The 21,690-nt window shown below is 41.2% G+C and overlaps 1 protein-coding gene across 5 annotated transcripts in view; it reads left to right on the top strand.

Moving 5' to 3' along the window:
- Nucleotides 1-21,690, top strand: part of SKAP2 (src kinase associated phosphoprotein 2) — a 182,281-nt gene that overhangs the window by 102,751 nt on the left and 57,840 nt on the right. For 4 of the 5 annotated variants that reach the window (XM_002713727.6, XM_051853255.3, XM_089315443.1 and 1 more), the window contains 3 exons: nucleotides 5,180-5,257; nucleotides 6,255-6,338; nucleotides 21,470-21,594. In XM_002713727.6, coding sequence (XP_002713773.1) covers nucleotides 5,180-5,257; nucleotides 6,255-6,338; nucleotides 21,470-21,594 — 287 coding nt within the window. Of the gene's footprint in view, nucleotides 1-5,179; nucleotides 5,258-6,254; nucleotides 6,339-14,742; nucleotides 14,911-21,469; nucleotides 21,595-21,690 lie in introns of those variants that run through there. The other variant, XM_089315442.1, reaches the window with a different exon arrangement.

Here is a 21,690-nt window from a genome sequence, read left to right as displayed (position 1 = left end):
AAAAGGACTTTTTAGTTGTGTAAAGGTGGCAGGAAAAATTATACTAGTTGAAACTTTGGTGCTTATGTTGAAAACTATATAAATAACAACTAATGGGAAAATTGAAGCTAGCAAAAGGTGAGGGTCAGAAATCTAGCAGGAATTTTGTGTGAAGTCTACCTTGAACAACCATAAAAATGCAAACATATTAATGCAATGACATCAGTAGTAGTTAATGATTTATTAATGATAAAATAGGAAAAATAAAGCTTTAGTTTCCTTAGAAGCCTAACATTTAGTCACCAAGTTGCATACAAAAAAAAGATAATGAGAAACAGATGTTGCTTCTGAAAATGTCTCAAAATCACTCACATCCTTTGACATCTATTCATAGTGTCATATTAAGAATGAAATAGATAGGAAGGAAGCTGAATAAGAGATTAATTCCAGAACTAAGAAGTTAGGACATCCACAGTTATTTTTAAAAATGAAAACTTAACTTTAAGTTATACTTGGGAAGTGATGCTTTACATTGGCCTAGAAAAATAAATGCATTTAAATAAGTTTCAGACTGGGATATAGTTACCATCAGTGTGTGTGTGTGTGTGTGTGTGTGTGTGTGATTGTGTTTAGGAATGGATCAGGAGACATGCCCATATTAGAGAGGGCCCAGAAATAGCTCATTGAAGAACCTAGCACTGGACAAAACTGTGGATTCCAATTTGTTCATTTAGATTATCTTAAGAAAAGAGTATAAAAAAAAGAAGACGTAAGTACCCCTTTCTCCTCTCAACTCTCTCACTCCTCCCAGGTCTAACTCCCTTTCTCTTTCCCCGGTGCTCACTCCCTTTCCTACATAAGGGACTTCCATGCTGTAATAGGCCTCTTCTGAACAGAGCATCCTGCGATCTGGAACACTTTTTCTACCTTCCCCATGGAAAGCTGTCTACCCTAGCTAGTGCCAAGGCTGGTTTTGGACCCAGCCAAGCCAATATCTGCAACACACGCAAATGGTTCTTTGTTCCAAGCTGAAATATGATCATCCCTTACTATCCAAGGGCATTGGTCCAAGCACCCTTCAATAATACCAAAATCTGGGTGTGCTCAAATCTTTAGTGTAAATGGGGGCATAGTATTTGCCTATACTCTATTCAGTTCCTCCCATATACTTTAAATCATACCTAGTACAAAGTAAATGCTGTGTGAATAATGGTTATATTGCACTGCTTAGGAAGTAATGAAAAGAAAAACATTTGTATGTATTCACTACAGATGCACTTTTTCCCCAATATTTTTGCTGCATTGTTGATTGAACTCATGGATATGGATCCCTCAGGTCTAGAGGGTCATTGTACTCATTATTTTTCATTTTGAAAGAATTACATGTGGAGTATTCCTTACCCAAGATGATTGAACAAGAAGTGTTGCAGATTTCAGAGATTTTTAGATTTTGGAGCATTTTCTTAGACCTTACCAGTTGAGTATCCCTGATCTGAAAAGCAAAACTGTGAAACTCTTTGAGTATAATGTCATCACTCACAAACAGTTTCAGATTTTGGATTTTAAGATTAGAGATGCTCAATGTAAATTGTAAACAGCTTATATATATATATATATATATATGTACACACACACACACACACACTCCACCTTATTTCTTAAATACATTAGAGGGGTATTCTGGTATTTTTAATTCTAGATTCAAGAGAAGAAAGATAAAACGTTTTATAAAATTTCCAAGTTTATGTAATACCATAGTTTTTAGAAATTTGTTACTGATTTTCATGAGACCTTTTCTCCATTTTACAAATTCCAAAATCCATGCCTTATATTTGCTAGACTGTGTCAGTTATATGCCCCGTTTGTTTTTAAGGCAAAAGCTTCAGAATACATTCTGGAGCTTTTGAGTTGTCTTAAAAACAGTAACCTTGTGAATAAAACACTAACCTAACTTTAAGGAAATCTGGACTCTACTTTTCCCACTGAATTGTTGGGCATGTGGTAGACACTTGAAACTTGTTTTTTTGAATTTGTTGTGACCGTATTAGCATTTTGGATGTTTCAGATTCCCGAATTACAAGTTGGAAGAAAACGCATTCCTTGCCTAGTTACCCTTGTAGGGTGTTAGTACCGAAGTCTAATATTTTGAGCTTCTATAGAAAAGTGGCACTATCTTATAAGAAATATATTCTCACTTTATAAAAAGAAAACTAGTCCTTCTTAGTGCATGTCTTTCTTCCTCAGGGTACTGAAAGCTTGTGGTCGCTTAAGCAAGCTCTTATAGTACTTTTCTGCAATAGAAATAGGCTGGCTTAGAGTATGGGCTAATTTTTTTCTCCCTTTAGTTAGGATATAATTTTTTTCATTAACCACTTTAACCTAACCAAGAGGAAATCTTTTAACTGCTTTAAAAAAGAAGTACGCCGGCTCACTAGGCTAATCCTCCACCTTGTGGCGCCGGCACACCGGGTTCTAGTCCCGGTCGGGGCGCCAGATTCTGTCCCGGTTGCCCCTCTTCCAGGCCAGCTCTCTGCTGTGGCCAGGGAGTGCAGTGGAGGATGGCCCAAGTGCTTGGGCCCTGCACCCCATGGGAGACCAGGAGAAGCACCTGGCTCCTGCCATCGGATCAGCGCGGTGCGCTGGCCGCGGCGGCCATTGGAGGGTGAACCAACGGTAAAGGAAGACCTTTCTCTCTGTCTCTCTCTCTCACTGTCCACTCTGCCTGTCAAAAAAAAAAAAAAAAAAAAAAAAAAAAAAACAAAAAAAACTACAATACTTGTATAGTTATTAAATCATGCCTTTTCTCTTTCTGATTAATATTCTGTAAGCAACATGTTGTAGAACTCCCAAAACCCGAGTCTACTCACCTGAGAGCCAATCACTGACCTCCAGGTAGTGGAAGAAAGAGGCATTCATTGCAAAGTGCAGAACAAGGAGCTAGGCACCAATTGCCTAACTCCCATGCTTCTCGAGGGGTTAGGCGTAAAGACTTTTAAGATGGAAGTTGGGGTTGAGACATACATGCTCAGCTCACCTGTAGGTCCCTGATTGGTTTGCAGTGCTTGTGGCCCTCTTCTGATTGGTCAGCAATATTGTGTTTTTGGGGCATTTTGAGGAAGTCAAAATGGTCTTCAGTCAATCGGTAGTTATTTCTTGCTCAGTGACTGGGAGTCCTGCAAAAACCTTCATTCAAGACAAGCCCAAACTTTGAGGTATTGTCTATAGAGGAGGTAAATGACCTCATGGGTCTTCTATTCAAGGAATCTATGGGATTGGCTGTACTCTCCCTCAACTTAGTACATTAGTTTTATTAAAAGCAGAGCAAAGAAACTTTAAGCTCAGGGAAGCAGGCAAGGAGACCGTGGGAGACTGGACCTGGTAGTATCAAGCATCTATATCAAAGGCATTGTGGGGGAATCATTTTCAAACATAGTCATCATTTAAAATAATAGTTACAGTTATACTGACATAATAATCAGTAAAAGACAATATTCGCTGACTGCCTGCTATATGCTAAAGGACCAAGTCTCAGTACACAACTTGGTATTAGGACCAGGGTATGAATTTTGCTGGTGAAACAGAGCAGATGATGTAATTGTGAATAGTGTAGTGTAATTGTCTGTGTTGCATAGTTTCTCTTAGTGAGATAATGTGACTGTGGCATATGGAAGATGTCGGGGAGCCCTTCTTTGTTGCCTACCAGATAGGTTTGCATTGGCCTTAATTTCCTTTTCTTTGTGTATCTTGCCAGTGTTTGTGTAGTCTTGATTCTTTGGGCCAATCTGAATTTTCTTAAATTCACACACAGTATATTGATCATTGTGGGTATAATGGTACGACATCTGAATAATGTGAGAAATTATATTGTTTAAAGGAAAATTACCACTTTTTTGTGTTATAACAAATCTTCAAGAAGTGTTAAATGTCTGTATGCTTATGGTGCTGTACAAATCAAATGGTTCTTCCAAGAACTTGAAAAAAAACCTAATCTTCAAAAGTATTACCGTTAACGTACTTTTATTGTTTTAAAAAAATTACATGACTTTTTAAAAAAGATATTTTTATTTATTTATTTGAAAGGCATAATTTTGGAGTGGGGAGAGATAGCTTCCATCTGCTGGTTCACTTCCTGAGTGGCCACAGCGGCCTCGGCTGGGTCAGGCGGCAACCAGGATCCTGAAACTCCATCTGGGTCTCCCACATGGGTGGCAGGGGCTCAAGCACTTGGGCCATCCTACACTGCTTTTCCAGGCACATTAGCCAGGAGATAGATTGGAAGTGGAGCACCCAGGGCTTGAGCCAGCACTCTTATTTGATGCCGAAGTCATAAGTGACAGCTTAACTCTCTATACCACAATACTGGGCAGTACATGGCTATTAAATCTTAGATATAAGACAGATAGCAAGAAAAGTTAAAAAAAAAAAAACAAATTGTTAGTTAAAAAACTTGCTCTCCTCCCACCTAGGAATGAAATAAAAGATTTCATAGTTGTATTAGAAACATGAATTTAGAATTCATAGTAAGTATTGCTTGTGGCATCAAATTTTATTGTAGTTTATTAGGTACAGATTTAGTCTTTTTTCTTTTTTTTTTTGAAAAAAATTGTTTGCTTATTTGAAAGAGTTACAGAGAAAGAGAGGCAGAGGCCGAGAGAGAAAGAGAGAGAGAGAGCTTCTGTTCACTGGTTCACTCCCCAAATGGCCTCAATGGTTAGGGCTGGGCCAGGCAGAAGCCAGGAGCTAGGAGCTTCATCTGGGTGCAAGGGCCCAAGGACTTGGGCTATCTTGTTCTGCTTTCCCAGGCCATAGCAGAGTTGGATCCCAAGTGGAACAGCTGGGACAGCCCATATGGGATGCCGGCGTTGCAGGCATAGTCTCAGGCTACTAACCCACAGCACCGGCCCCTGCATTTCTTTATGGTAATTCCTAAGTCACGTCCTTACAGAATGCAGTTAGAGAAGTAGCACCGTGTATTGGGAGAGTCCGACATTAAGATGTGGGAGCACAGAGCTTTTGTTCCTCTCCGAGACTGACCGGAAGACGAGAGGGACTAGTTTGTGGAATGCATCTGAAGTCAGGCTCATAGACTTGGGTTTGAGCAATTGCGGTAATTAAAAGTACAGTGAGTGTAATGAGATCTGGCACTTGTGTTTTCTAAAATGATTTACCCGTGGTCCTTTTTCTCCCCCGCTGCCCACAGGAAGCCAGTTTCCCCCGATTGCAGCACAGGACCTTCCTTTTGTTGTGAAGGCCGGCTACCTGGAAAAGCGCAGAAAAGGTAAACTGCAGGGCTCTACTGGCAAATCTACAGAAGGCGTCATGCGACGCTGGCCGAATCCACGCGCAGCCAGCGTTCTCGCTAGGTGACTGAAGAACCTTAAAACTAAAAGAAGAACTGCACGATGTTATCCAAACCATGAGATGGAACTTTTAGCTTTAAAGAATTTTTAATGTGAAAACATTAGGTCACGTTTTTCATTGTCAACCTTGGTTATTTGCACATGATTCAGGAGCTGTTTCTTGCCTCTTACAGGAAAGTGGGGGGCTGTGTTTGTATTCTCAAAAGTGGGGTCTCTCTCTGAACCCACCCTGTCGAGCAGCAGGTTATCCTGCACCTGACCTGGCTTACACGGGGTCTCCTATGGTTCAGCTCAAGCCTGGCATCTCGTATGCCACTGTCTGTTACTCGGTGTTCCTCTCCATTGGCTGTGGTAACTGGGAGTTGACCATATGGTCTTACTCTTTCAACGCCAATATTTAATGGAAGTGAAAAATGGAGGTGATGTTATGATGTGGATAATGAACAGCAGAAAGCCTCTTCAGTACCATTCTGCTTATCTCTCAGGTTGTCGCTGTAGGCCCTTCTATTTATATTCCATTTTCTTAGCTGAGCTTTAAAGCTGAAAGAGATAATAGAAATATTTTAGGTCAGCCCTTCCCCTTCCCTTTTATAACAGATGAGAAAAAGAGACTCAGCTGAATTATCTCAAGACAGTGGAGTCGGATGTCTTTTTGTGCTCCTTAGGAAAGTTGGTTAGCATGCAGGTGATCCCATCAATGTGGCAGCCCCACCTCTGCTTCCCTTTATTCTTTTTAGCCTTGTTGGTTTTTTTGTTGTTATTTGGTTTGGTCTTTTGGACTAGAGGACATGTATTAATTAGTCATAGAACGTTAGGGTTAAAAGGAACCTTAGAAATCATACTAACTTTTCCGTTGACAATAAGGAAATGGCCTTCCTCATAGTAATGCGTATCCTGTTTCCCCTTTTATTGCAGATCACAGCTTTCTGGGATTTGAATGGCAGAAACGGTGGTGTGCTCTCAACAAAACAGTCTTCTATTATTACGGAAGTGATAAAGGTTGGCGTTCAGTTACTTCAGCTTCTGCTGCATCTTGGGTTATGGCCATTTTCCTGTCTCCTCCCCAGCCCCTCCTGTTTTGGGTACAAAAAGAGAAAGGACAACTGAGAACTTTAACAGTTAGAGTCTAAGACTGATTTATTATTTCATTATCTGACAGATGCTCCGAATTCCAGGATACCCTAAAAAACACAATTTTGTTTAATTGAATTAGGAAAATGAGTTAAAAAAAAAAAAGACTTTCATCTGAGTGACCTTTGACCTTAGGAAATATTTATCATCCGGGCTATAGTTGTAAAAATTCCAGAAAAGAGGGTTTTTAAAGGTAGAAAAAAGTAAACATTTTAAAAGAAGAATTTAGATTAAATTAAATGCATGCATCACATTGCTCAGCACCCTTTACAGGTGTAAATAATAACAGCAAGCATGTGTGTGGAGTTTAGTGCATATTAGACACCATTCTAAGCCCTTTAGCTACCTAAGCACATCAGCTATATTAAATTGTTTAATTCAAAACAACTCTATGAGGTAGGTCCTGTTATTATCCCTATTTATTTTACTATTAAGAAAACTGAGGGGAGAGAGGTTAAGTTTTGTTCAAGGTCATGGAGCTGGTGGTCACTGGCAGATCTGGGATTTGCTTCCAACTTAGGCAGTTCGCTTAGAGACCATGTTCTTAACTGCTACTGTCATCGTAATAATTTTCTTAAAAATAAGCTGCATTTGTTATTAAACCTCTCCTAGTCATCATTTTATTTTCTTATTTGAGCAAATAAAGAAACAATAATGAAATTTTATGAATGTAAATTCCTACTTTGGTTTTTTTCCTAGGGAAAGCAGGGCAAAAGTTGAATATTGTAAAGAAAGGGTCATATAGAAATAGATAACATCCATTTCCAGAAAGGGCACTTTAAGGAGAAAAAAGGCATAAGAACCAATATCACTTGATGTTAGTTTTCCCGTGAAATTGTTACTTATCAGTGTAGATTTGAAGTTTGTGCTATGTTTGACATTATGTGTAGCTTTGTGGGCTTTTTCCCTTATTATTAAAACATACAGATAAGATTGCTGTATTTAAGATAAGGTTGTAGTACTTACGTAATACTAGAAGTTGGTCTCACCCTTTGGCTGGTGGGATTAGCAAATGAAGAATATATTGCACTCCATTCCTAATTTACACTGTGTCCACATGGAACGCTGGCAGCAGTGAAGTGTGCATTGTAAACTGTAAACAAGCCTTCTTTCTTCTGCTAAGGGTAAACGGGTGGCTCTGTCAGAAAATTTGGAGTCCCAGTTCTGTCATAATTACCTTAGATCAAAAACTTGTGTTACTATTATAGAAACATGGTTTTGTACAGTATTGTGAATTTAGGTCAGCATCTCACCTTTCCATACTGAAAGGCCAGAACAATGGGGAGAGGCTTCAAATTTTTTTTAAAGATTTATTTATTTATTTGAAAGGCAGAGTTATAGAGGGCAGAGGTAGAGAGAGACAGAAAGGTCTTCCACCTGCTGATTCACTCCCCAGATGGCCACAATGGCCAGAGCTATGCTGATCCAAAGCCAGGAGCTAGGAGCTTCCTCTGGGTCTCCCACACGGGTACAGGGGCCCAAGGACTTGGGCCATCTTCTACAACTTTCCCACGCCTTAGCAGAAAGCTGGATCATAAGTGGAGCAACCAGGACTTGAACTGGCACCCATATGGGATGCCGGCACTGTAGGTGGCGGCTTTACCTGCTACACAACCACAGTGATTGCCCCTCAAATTCCTGTGACTTTGGTTCAATTTTGCTTCTCATTCTTGACTTATTTAAGAATCAATGAAAGGAGCCAGTGCTGTGGCATAGCAGGTAAAGCCACCGCCTGCAGTGCCGGCATCCCATATGGGTGCTGGTTTGAGACCTGGCTGCTCCACTTCCAGTACAGTTCTCTGCTATGGCCTGGGAAAGCAGTAGAAGATGGCCAAGTCGTTGGGCCCCTGCATCTGCATGGGAGACCTGAAGGAAGCTCCTGCCTCCTGGCTTCAGATAGGCACAGCTCCAGCTGTTGCCACCAACTGGGGAGTGAACCAGCAGATGGAAGACCTCTCTCTGTCTCTCCTTCTCTCTCTATGTAACTCTAACTTTCAAATAAATAATAAGTAAATCTTTTTTTATATTTATTTATTTGAGAGATGGAGTTACAGATAGTAAGAGGAAGAGACAGAGAGAAAGGTCTTCCTTCCGTTGGTTCACTTCCTAAATGGCTGCAATGGCTGGAGCTGTGCTGATCCAAAGCCAGGAGCCAGGAGCTTCTTCCCGGTTTCCCACTCGGGTGCAGGGGCCCAAGGACTCGGGTCATCTTCTACTGCTTTCCCAGGTCATAGCAGAGAGCTGGATTGGAAGAGGAGCAGCCGGGACTAGAACTGGGGCCCATATGGGATGCCGGTGCTGCAGGTGGAGAATTAACCTACTGCGCCACCACGCTGGCCCCATAATAAATAAATTTTATAATAATGATAATTATTGTAAGATGATAATTATATAATTATATAATTAATAATATATTAATATATTATATTAATTGTATACAATAACATAATTAATAATATATTAACAATAATATGTATTATATAATTATAATTATGATAGTATGATTATCTCAATAGATGCAGTGAAAACATTAAAAGAGAGAGAGAGAAAGAATGAGAATCAATGAAAACTAATCAGGGTTTGCCCCAGTCCTTGTCCTGATGGGTACATACCAGCTCAACAAGTCTTTCTAAAACTCCTGGGGTTTTACTGCAAGACCAATTCAATACATTCTAGTTAGGAGTTTTTAGATATTAATTAAGTGCCCATTTATATTCTTATTTGATGAGAATTTATGGTGGTAACATTCTCAGTAATTCCTATTTTAACAACTTTGTATCAATTTATCCCCTGTAACCACTTCTCTTATTAAAAATGACCTTTCCCGGGCCGGCGCTGCGGCTCACTAGGCTAATCCTCCACCTGGAGGCGCCGGCACACTGGGTTCTAGTCCCAGTCGGGGCACCAGATTCTGTCCTGGTTGCTCCTCTTCCAGGCCAGCTCTCTGCTGTGGCCAGGGAGTGCAGTGGAGGATGGCCCGAGTTCTTGGGCCCTGCACCCCATGGGAGACCAGGATAAGTACCTGGCTCCTGCCATTGGATTAGTGCAGTGCACCAGCCGCAGCACACCGGCCGCGGCGGCCATTGGAGGGTGAACCAACGGCAAAAGGAAGACCTTTCTCTCTGTCTCTCCCTCTCACTGTCCACTTTGCCTGTCAAAAAAAAAAAAAAAAAAAATGACCTTTCTCACATTCTCTTTTCCTGTCGATAGTTGAAGATCTGGCTTATATTTCCTTCAGATCCTCTCTCTCTGTTACTGTGGCACCTCCCGTTTCCAGTGATTTCAAATCTGTTTTTAATGGTTATTTTTTCTTTATGTCACTTCCTTGGGAATTTCCAGCTTAATTCCTTTCCTTTTGGATATTCTGGGGGAAAAAATCTATCTTTGAATAGTTTCTAATTGCTTATTTGTTGTGATTCTGATTTCCTTCCTTTATATCTTTTCTTTCTGGGAAAAAAAAGTCTGTCAACTAAAATATTTATTTTCTTTTGCAAGATCAGTTAGTTCATTTGTATGGCCATGTTGACTGTAGTTCATGTGAACCATTTACCTAAACTTTAGAAAGAATTATTTAGATATATGAGAACCGTAATCCTTCAGCTAAGTAAGATTTAGATAAATGGATTACGGAGGCACAGGAGGAGTTGATATCACTTACGAGGTTAAACTGTACTTTGTTACTGTTTGACAGATATGGTGTTCACGTTTTCTACCTTACTGTGTGTGCCAAAAAACATATTGACCTATCAAGATAGTAATGGCTTCGAAAGAGTAGCTCTGCCCTCTAGGGTAAATAACGCACTTACCTTTGTACCCATAAATATTGTCTGTATTTATTATTCATAGCCATTGGGGGCCCTTAAGTAGCAAATATCTATAGAACATATTTTATCACTTTATGAAAGCACATCCATCCTCTCATGTCCTTCCTTTTTCCTGTGACTGTTACGAGTCTAATTCATCAAACGTCTTAGGACCTAGGTGTTTAGATTGCCATCAAGGCATTCGTTCATTCACTCACTCATTAATTCATTTTTTTAAATTCCATAAACATTTCTGGACACTTGGTAGGCAGTGGGCACTGAGAAGCCAAAGGTTCTTGGAGGTGCTCCCATTTTTTGTGGTGTAGAAATCAGTGGGAGAAAGAAGATGTGGTGAAGTTGAAAGTGGGGGCTGGGTAGGTAAAGTGATCCTTTCAGTTCAGTACGGTAAGTGATTTGGACAAAATACCTTTGGATCACAAGCGAGGGAAAGCTAATGCTTCGCTGAGTTAGGGAAGACTTCCAGGTGGAGAGTTTCCTGGGTGAATGTTATGGTTTGAATATACTCATAGATGACCTTCCACAAAGCATGTGCTGGGACTTAACCCTGAGGACGAGCAGTTGGAAGGTGGCCACAAGGGCTTTGCTTTCATGAATGAGGCCAATCTTTTTATAAAACATGCTGGAGTGACCTCTGGAGCCCCTCTTTTGTCCTTTGGCCATGGGAGGACACAACACTCATCCCCTCTGGAGGATGCAGGAACGAAGTGCCATCTTTTAGCAGAGAGCAGCTCTTATGAGATGCTGGATCTTAGACTTGCCAGCCTCCACAGCTGTGAGAAATAAATTTTCTGTTGTTTATAAATGGCCCACTCCCAGGTGTTATGACAGCACAGATGAACTGAAACAGTAGAGAAGGGCCAAGTGGTGATTCCAGGCAGGGGGAGAGCTTCTGTGTCATTCAAGGCCATGGAGGGGCTTGCAGTTGGGATTCAGCCCAGAGCAAGGTGTGAGTGAGGAGAGGTTCATCGAAGGCTGGTGAGGTCCACGGATGAGAGCCTTCTGACATATGGGCTTTGCTAAGGATTTTGTTCTGAGTATGACCTAAAGCAGAGGACCCGTGACAGACTGGGTTTTCAGGAAGAAGTTGTGATAGTATTATTCAGGATGGATGGGCAACAGCACCATTTAGGAAGACGCTGAACGAATCTTAAGAGAGTTTAACACAGGGCTGTTGGAAGGCAGCACCAGTATTTAAAGCAGATGGCTGGGGCTCCAAAGCTGTGCCTTTTACACAACTCAATGATTGTTGCCAACCCCTCCAAGATGCCTGTGAATGACAGGCCATTTAGGAACCTGTTGCAAACCATCTTTTTGTGTTTGTTTGTATCTTTCCTCTTCTACTTCCCTTCTATGTGATCTTGCATCAGCATTATGATCTGAGACTTACCTCTTCCCGCTTTGGATGGAGGGATTGTTAGTTCCTAGTACCCACCCTTTTCAGGGCTGTCTCTGCCCTTTCTTCCCAAATCCCATTAAAGAATATCCCAGCACCAGTGGCAGTTATAAGTAGCCTTGGTCCTACCAAGTCATTCTAAATGTATATCAGAGTTATTTATTACATCATGTGGTTATAATTTCTTCACTGTAATGTCTTTTAAATATATGATAAAAGCTAGTAGAAAATTTGGGCTTAATACAGATAATTTAATATAATAAAACTTTCAGGACTCAGCAGGGAAATAACATTTTTCATTGAAACTGACCTCCCTTCTCTCTGACTTCCCCCACAACCTCAGCATTCGTAGGAAAAGAGGGAAAATAGCTGTTCAGTTTGAAATTTTTTGTGTATAAAATGTATTTTGATGTCAAAAAGAGCATTGTGGTTCTTTTTCATGTTTTCTTGAATTTCATTGAAGTGACAGTATATTTGTATAATTAGAAGTCCTGTGGTGTTGTGACAACAATTTAAAACAGCCACACAAACTTATCTTTTTTTCTGCCTAGTCATTTGATAGACACAATCTCCTGGGTTAGGGCATTAGCATTTTATAATACTATCATGATGGTATATATTGTGGGGAGCAATCCGGACTGGACTGAGTTACTGGAATTAAGACTTATTCTATGCATCTGCTCTCCCACAATATGGCGCTGGGAGAGAAGTAAACAGCTTCCGCACAGCTGCCTCCAGTTCAACCAATAAACTGTAGGACTTGCTCCTGATTGGAGAGCAGCGTACTCGGCGTGTGGGCAGCCGAGTTAGGATTGGCGGAGGAGGACTATAAAGGAGGAGAGAGACGGCATGCACCGGGAACATCTAAGGGGAACATCTGAGGGAACACCTGTGCAGCCCCCCGAGACGAGCCGGCCGGCGGTGTGCCGCTCCCCTGCGGAAGTGGGGAATGCGGCCAGGGGGAACTGCCCTTCCATGGAGGTGGAAGGGATAGTAGCCAACCCGGGAAGAACCAGCAGCAAACCCGGGGAAGGCCGAGCAGACGAAAGAACAGCGCAGGGTCCTGTGTCATTCCTCCACGAAGAGGGGGAGTGACATATATAAACTGTTAAATGAATTCTGATGTTTTAAAATTTTTATTGTGATTTTGTTTCCATCCGGTATATAAATAAGAATAGTGTTTTTCCCTTTAAGAAGTAGGAATAATTAATTCTACCTTTTATCAGAAATTTTTTTTAAAGATTTATTTATTTATTTGAAAGGCGGAGCCACAGAGAGACAGAGGCAGAGAGAGAGAGAGAAGTCTTCCAACCATTGGTTCATTCCCCAAATGGCCGCAATGGCCAGAGCTGGGTTGATCGGAAGCCAGGAGTCAGGAGCTTCTTCTGGGTCTCCCATGCGGATGCAGGGGCCCAAGGACATGGGCCATCGTCTGCTGCTTTCCCAGCTCACATCAGAGAGCTGGATCAGAAATGAAGCAGCTGGGACTCGAACCAGCACCTATATGGGATGCTGGCACTGCAGGTGATGGCTTTACCTGCTATGCCACAGCACTGGCCCCTCTGGCAGATATATTTTAAACGAAACAGTGCATTGCTCTATCTCTTTATATAGCTATATAGATATTGCTGCATCTGTGTGTATGTGTATATATATAGATACATAGAGATAAATGTCTGTGTATGTTTAGATATATAGCTATAGCAATATCCATTCCTATAGATATTCTTTGACATCCATGTCAGGTAGCATTATTGCAAAATGGTGTGATACACTGGCCCTGAGGTCCTGTTAACAGTAAGATGAGCCCGTGAATGAGCTGGTGAGTGGAGGAGGGGCAGGATCACATTGCGAGCGTTTCACCTGCCCTCGTCAGGAGTTTGGCCTTTGCTGTCTGGGGCTCAGCTGATGCTCTGAGCAGTGAAGGCAAGCAGGTAGGATGCCAGATTCTGACAGGGTGTTGGAAAGATCATGTTGACAGCTGTCAGGAAAAGGGCTGGAGGAGGTGAGACTGGAGGCAAAACGCGTTCTGAAGCCATGAGTGGCTGAGCATGCAGTGAGTGAAGGCAGAGGTTTCCTGCCTTAATCATCTCATAAAGGAGCTGCCGCTTATCCTAGGCATTTTAGCTGCTCTCGTGTGGCCTGAATAGCAGAAGAGCCATTTATTCTCTAAGTATTGTAGAAGGCTCTGAGACGATAATATATATAGGACATTAGATAATCTCTTTGTAATGATTATCTTAACAATAGGTATGTGTTATATCATAATTATGATCTGAACCTCAATTCGAGAGGAAAACAGTAGATATAGCAAAAAAAGGGGGGGCTTAAATTCCCATTGTACAAAGATGCTTAGAATTTATTCATTCTTCATTCACAGCTACTTCATACCACCTTGTTTTGCAATCAAGTCCCTAAGTTGAAAATGTGTGGCTGTATACACAAACCACTTGGTTTTTATGCTTGCCATACACTGTTATTCTAAAGCAAAAAAAAGGGGGGGTTATTCATATATCTCTGAGGAGCTATAGCAACTTGATAATCAGTTTGATAGCATTTAATGAAAGGGTTACTATTAGGGGGGCATTCCTTACTAATGAATATTAATACTTAGGAAAATAACATGAGTCATTTACTGAGGGGGAAAGGCCTCCTTAAACATAAGTAGCAGATATTATCAAACATTGCTGAGCACGCTTCGGATCTCCTGTTCACTAGCCATTTGGACCAAGCTAGCATGCTTGGTACAAATAACAGTAACCAACTTTGTTTAACTGTGCCCCCAAAGGAGATGATTGGGGGAATATCAGCTCTCAGAATTGATGGAAAGGCTAAACAACCAGGCTCAGAAAGTGGACAAGAACTAAGAGAGGTCAAGTGGCTAGAACTTCAGCCCAACCCATGGAGAGTCTGTCTGGGATACTGCTGGCTTTGGTCTTGCCATGCCAGGCCCTGTGATGTTGACATTGTGCAATGCCACCGCTCAGTGACTGCCCTTGCTGCCAGAAGGGATTCTGAACTCCTTGATTCTTGCTTTTTACTTACTTTAGGTTTGGTCCTAGTTTGGAGCATCCACTTACTGAGCTGGAATAAGGAAAGTCAGCCTTCTTCCTGGCTTCATTCTTGACAATCTGGAAACTAAGTAGAAAAGATGCTGAATGCCAGGGAGCCCCAGCTGACAAATGTCCAAAACTCATAAGAATGCTGAAGGACTTGAAATTATGTAGGTACTGTATTTATGCTACATTTAACATGATCTGACAGTGATTGGTATTTTAAGTGTATTTTCTGAGAGCCAGTGAAGAAGGGAAAAGTAAGCATATTTGCAAGAAAAATGAACTGAGTGGGGTTTGATAGATTGCTGTGGAGCATGAGGGAGAACGTAGGGGTCCCTGGTGAGGGAAAAGGAGAGATCAGGAATGGAGCCCAGTTTGCTGGTTTCAGGGGGAGTTAACAGAAGGGCCATTTACTGAGATGGGTGCCACAGCAAGAAATATCACAGTGTGGAGGCTAAGGTGATCTCCTTTGTGATCATGTTCTACTCAGTGTGCCTTCTGGATATTCAAGAGATAAAACACATAGAGGGAGAAGTTAAAGATTTGGACACAGGGCAGGCATTTGGTGTAGTGGTTTAAGTTGCTGCTTAGGATACTCACATCCTGTATTGAAATGCCTGATTTAAGTCTTGACCACTTCACTCAACTACTTCACAGTAGCTTTCTGCGAATGTGCATCCTGGGAGGCAGCAGGTGATGGCTCAAGTGCTTGGGTCCTGGCATCCACGTGGGGGACCCAGATGGAGTTTTGGGTTCATGCCTTTGGCTTGACCCAGCCCTGGCTGTTGGGAGCTTTTGGGGAATGAACCAGCAGATGAAAGATCTCTCTCTCTCTCTCTCTCTCTCTCTCTCTGCCTTCCAAATAAATTGAAAACAAATAAATAAAAATTTTATTATTTATTTTATTTATCTTTAAGGATTCATTTATTTATTTTAAAGTCATAATTACAGAGAGAGAGACAAATCTTCTATCTGCTGGTTCACTTCCCAGATGGCCACAATGGCCAAACTGAAGCCTGGAGCTTTATCTGGGTCTCCCACGTGGGTGGCAAGGATTCAAGTAGTTGGGCTATCCTCCACTGCTTTCCCAGGCCATTAACAAGGAGCCAGATCAGAAGTTGAGCAGCCAGGACATGAATTTGTATCCATTATGGGATGCCAGCATCACAGGTAGCAGCTTCGCCTGCTAAGCCATGCACCGGCCCTGACTAAATTTTCTTTTAAATGTAAAAACTTAAAAAAGATTTCGATAACAGTTTTGAAACTGGACTGAAAGTAGAGAATTATGAATCATGATGTTGACAGGGATGTAATCCTTGGGATTGGATGAGCTTTCCTGGGGACAGTGAAAGTAGCAAGGTTTGTTAGAACATAACTCTTCCAAGTAGAGGAGCCCATAAAGGGATCAGAGTAGTTTGACCCAGGTTACAGGAGGAAATACGAGATAATGTTTATCTTCTTTATGAGGTCTGGTGACTTCATAAGTAACATTCACTCTCTAGGACAGTGGTTGATCAGACATTAGTGTGTATCAAAATCACCTAGAATGCTTGCAGAAGTTTGATTTCCTGGACCCAGTCCCAGAGATGCTTACAAGTGCCGTGTAATAGCCATTCCTGCATTTTTAGCAGGCATCCGATATAGATGGTTCTTTTTTTTAAGATTTATTTTTTATTTATTTAAAAGGCAGAGTTACAGAGAGAGAAGGAGAGACAGAGAATGAGAGAGAGATCTTCTGTCTGCTGGCTCGCTCTCCAAATGGCCACAAAAGCCAGGGCTGTGCCAGGCTGAACCCAGGAGCCTAGAGCTTCCTCTGGGTCTCCCACATGGGTGCAAGGACCCAGGCACTTGGACCATCCTCCACTGCTTTCCCAGCACATTACCAGGGAGCTGGTTTAGAAATTGAGTGGCTAGGTCTCCTACTGGTGTGCATGTGGGATGCTGGCCTTGCAGGCTGTGGCTTAACCTACATACCACAATGCCTGCTACCGATAGATGATTCTTGAAATATACTTTGAGAACCATTTTCCTAGGAAACAGTTGACAATACAAGGCTTCAGAACCAGACTTATGCCAGGGTCTGGCTTTTACTACCTACATTTGTGTGACCATGAACAGGTTGGTTAAGCTTTGTATCAGCACTGGGTATCTATTAAATATGATATATTGAGTTCCTGACATACAGAAGGAGCTCAGTAAATGTGAGTTGTCCTTTTGACAGCTTAAAAAAAAAAAAAAAAAAAGTAGAACACGGATGTAAACCCTAAAAGCCAGTTAAAAAAATAGAAGGAAATGGCTGTCATTAGCCTCCTGCATTTTTGTTTTGTAGGAAATCAGAGCCCACTGCTTTTTACCTTGAACTTACTGGATTAGAATTGTATAAAATTAAGTTACAGATTTAATAGATTTCATTATCTAGTTTCTCCTGGCAGCTTTCAGTTCTGCAGACACGAAACACAAGCAGTGTGATAGAAGCAAGGTTAGAGTGTGAAATAGAAGCCGAGGGAAACTTAACAGAGGGACAAACACCTCAGAAATCCTGAGGACATCAATGTATTATTATACAAAAATATTCAATAAATGATACTAATGTATCATCAAGGAAATATTAAATTATGTTTAAAAGGCATTGAGAAGTTAGAGAAGTATATATGAGTATTATAGAATTCCAGCACAATGACTAACATTTTTTTTAAAGATTTATTTATTTATTTGAGAGGCAGAGTTAGAGAGAGGGAGAGAGAAAGAGAGGTCCTCCATCCACTGGTTCACTCTTCAAATGGCCACAAAGGCCGGAGCTGAGCTAATCCGAAACCAGGAGCCAGGAGCTTCTTCCCTGTCTCCCATGCAGGTTAGGATCCCAGGGACTTAGGCCACTTTCTGCTGCTTTCCCAGGCCATAGCAGAGAGCTGGATGGGAAGCAGAGCAGCCAGGACCTGAATAGGTTTCCCAGGCAGGTGCTTAACCTACTGCGCCACAGTGCAGGCCCCAGTGACTAACGTTTTTTAAAGTCTTGGGCTTTAAAGGAATAATTTCTCTGCTGTTTGTTAAGTTCACTTAGAATAAAATACTTTATTAGTTCTTAATAATGAACTCACAGAATCTTATTTGATTGACATTTTACTATTTTTAAGCAATCTATAACAAATCGACAGGAGTCTTTTGAGACTCCCAGAAAGCCCTGTGGAATCTGTGTAGAAGTTACCATGGATTACCACATAACGCTGACGTTTTCTGTGTCCCAAAGAGACGCTCATATGAAGGAAGCAAAGCAGGTCTGATTATAGCTGAGTCTGCTGATTTCATCTCTGGACTTCCTGTTCCATATTGGCTAATGTAAACTAAAGACTATTGTATGGTTTTGGTTTTGCAAAGTTACTGAGAACGAGTTACGAATTTCCTTCCATTCTCTTCTGGTCCCACACCTTTAGCACACACAGATGTTGAAGTAATTCTTTGTCCTCAAATACAACCCATCGGCTGCTAGGGCTCCGTATTGTCTTCTTTTTATTCCCTCTGCCACTCTCGCCCCTTATTCTCTGTTTCTCTGTCTGTTGAGGGAGTTTTTGAGGTAGATCTGATCTCATTTGTAGCACTGTTAATTCTACTTTTTAGCTACTTCTCATCTGTCATTTGTTTTGCGATGCATTTCCTATTCCCTCCCACAGTTGTTTCTCTTCAGTTTCTACCCCTGTAATCCATTTCTCTTTTTATTCTATATTACCTTGTTTTAACTTTCATCTCTTTCAGAATTTGAGTGCATGTGGTTTGTTTGTCTTTTTGCCCTTATAAAAGATGCAGAGCTGTTGTCTGATGTTTACTTTGTTTTCTGTTGCTTTGCCTGTGCTTTCTGCATCCTAAATTACATTTCTGTATTAGGTAATATTTTTATGGCACCTGTGTGTGTTTGCTTTTCTCTGTTTGCTTGTCCTTGAGCAAGGATGGGTTTATATAATCTGGGATGCTCACCTGTGAATTGGATTTGTGGCTTCTCTTGTTCATCGCACCAGAGACTGAAAATGTGGCTTTAGATTAGATGGACCCAGGAGTGCAGTCTTTTTTTTTTTTTTTTTTTTTGTCAGGCAGAGTTAGACAGTGAGAGAGAGAGAGACAGAGAGAAAGGTCTTCCTTCCGTTGGTTCATCCCCCAAAAGGCCGCTACAGCTGGCTGCGCTGCGCTGATCCGAAGCCAGCAGCCAGGTGCTTCCTCCTGGTCTCCCATGCGGGTGCAGGGCCCAAGGACCTGGGCCTTCCTCCACTGCCTTCCCGGGCCACAGCAGAGAGCTGGACTGGAAGAGGGGCAACTGGGACAGAATCTGGTGCCCCGACCGGGACTAGGACCTGGGATGCCGGTGCCCTGGGTGAGCCTAGTGAGCCGCGGCACTGGCCAAGAGTGCAGTCTTGACTCCACGTCTGGTCCTTAAAAATCTTGTTTCTCCTGGGAGTTTAAGGAAATTGTTCAGTGCAGCTTTGATACTTTGCCTCAGTTTACTTCCAGTGTTTGTAGGCATAGATTCCTTCTGCAAACCAAGGGAGCATTGATTAGTACTTGTGTAACACTCAGATTTTTATGGGGTGTGTGTGTGTGTGTGTGTGTGTGTGTGTGTATTTCAGGGAGAAGGTAGGAAAGGTCTGATAAGGTATTACTACTAAATTTGTTGAATGAGTAAGTGAATTATTTAGTCTTCTTTGAGAATTTTAGAAGAATGAGCCAATTTTAATACTTGTTTCCTAGTTTTTTTTTGTTTTTGTTTTTGTTTTTTTTTTTTTTTTTTTAGTTAACTGTTTTGTAAAATATGTCTTGGGAGCATCATATACATAAAATATTCTGTGAAAAAAAAAAAGGGTTCCATGAATAAATCAATTTAGGGAATGCTGCATACTAAGTCTTTCTCTTAGAAATGCAATCAGGATAGAAATATGTTAAGGGTCCCAAGAAGTTCTAAACTAACAAAGCTGTTTAACTTGTTTAATTCAGCCAAGAGTCTCCCAAACTTATTTGATTATATACACTGTGAGAATTTTGCTTTAATTTTTAAACCATACTTTTAAACCTCAGAGAATTAATTGTACATTTTTTCCCACAAAATAATCTTCAAAAATTTTGAATTGTTTTCCTTTTTCAGTTACCCAAAGAGTTGTAAATTGTGACTAAATATGATTAGAGCGTCCAGATTTGAGTTGATTTCTGAGGTGGGTGTTTGGTTTAGCGGTTAAGCCACCTCTCGGAACTCCTGCATCCTATATCCAAACCCCTGAGTTTGAGTCCTGGCTCCACCTCCAATTTCAGCTTTTGAGTCCCAGCTCTGCTGCCAATTTCAGCTTCCTGCTAACATGCACCTGGGAGGTGGTGATGACAGCTTAAGTGATTGGGTCCCTGCCACCCTTGTGGGAGACCTGAATTGAGTTCCTGGAGGTCACAGGCATTTGGGGGTGAACCAGCAGATGGAAGATCTTTCTCTGACTGTCACTCTGCCTTTCAAATTAAAATAAACATATAAATAAAAAGAATTTCTAGCTCAGGCTTTTCTCATTTGATATTTTAAATCAGATAGAATCTCATGACCTTTCAAAAATGTAGGTTGCTTTAGGCATCAAATTAATGCGTTTAAGAAAAGGAGATGCTTGTTTTACTGTACACTGTGTTGAGAGAGCCCTTCGCCCCGTGATGTGGAAGCATGTGTGTTATTTCCCCTGAACTCAGGAAAAGGGGCAGTTTGTCCTTACTCGTGGTTTAGATATTGTGTCAATCTAGGAGATAGACCTATAGCTGTGCAGCTTTACTGTCAACATGACTGGGTAAAGTAGGAAGGATGACTCAGCTTACCCTTCCTTTGGACTCCTCCCCATATGTGTGCGTCACTGCTCATTCAGCTCTCCCCTTACTGGTTAGGAAACCTTTTTCTGTGTTTTGTAACTTAAGCTTCTAACCTTGTTTTATGGCTCTTCTCCATCAAAGTAATTTATATCTCTTTCATATCTTTTTTTGTAATTAGTAGTTTGTTTTGTTTCATTTTTAAAATTTAGAGTTAAAATTTTAAAAAATATTTTAATTTATTGGAAAGGCAGAGAGAGAGAGAAACAGAGAGACAGAGACCATCAGAGGTCTGCCTTCTGCTGGTTCACTCTCCAAATGCCTGCAACAGCCAGGAAGGGCTGGGCCAGGCCACAACTAGAGCTTGGCCAGGCTGAAGCCACGAGCAAGGAACTCGGTTTTCCCATATGGGTGGCAGGAACCCAAGTACTTGAGCCATCACCGCAGCTCCAGGGCTTTTTGTTTATTTTCTTGTTGGTGGTGCTATGGGAAGGATTTGGTGAGCGGTAAATAAAGCCCAGAAAATTTTCAGTTAGATGGACTCTCCCGCTAGCATACTTGGTGTGAAAGAACCATTGAGTTGTAGCAGGGTTGTCCAGCAAGTTCTAAGTTCTAGTTGTTAGGTTTGTCCTACTTTAAAAGTGTTGTGTTTCCATTTGTCCTTCTGAGCAAGACTGACTTGAATCTCTTCCTCTGGTTCCTTACGATGTCTGTTTTAGAACCAAGCATCCCCAATACTGCCATATTTTAAAATTAAAAATGATATCTTGAAATGTTCTTCAAGCTTTATACTAAAGTAATGTAACCAATACTCTTTCCAAGAATTAATTATGAAAATCTCAATTAAAGATAATTGAGCATTTATATTCACAGCAGTAAATGAAATTCCAACTTTGCCTTTATCTTGAACAGACAAACAACAGAAAGGTGAATTTGCAATAGATGGCTACAGTGTCAGAATGAATAACACCCTTAGGAAGGATGGAAAGAAAGATTGCTGTTTTGAAATCTCTGCTCCTGATAAACGCATCTATCAGGTTGGAGTTTTTATGTTGCCTTGAAATTAAGTTGATAAAATGTTCTCATTTCATTTATAGAGATATTAACATTTTGTTAAAACTGCTCTTCCTGAC

Source organism: Oryctolagus cuniculus, chromosome 16, assembly GCF_051225735.1.
Source record: "Oryctolagus cuniculus isolate XC-2025 breed Fujian yellow rabbit chromosome 16, ASM5122573v1, whole genome shotgun sequence".
NCBI lineage: Eukaryota > Metazoa > Chordata > Mammalia > Lagomorpha > Leporidae > Oryctolagus > Oryctolagus cuniculus.
Note: the sequence above shows the minus strand (reverse complement) of the source record. Positions and strands in the feature narration are given on the sequence as shown.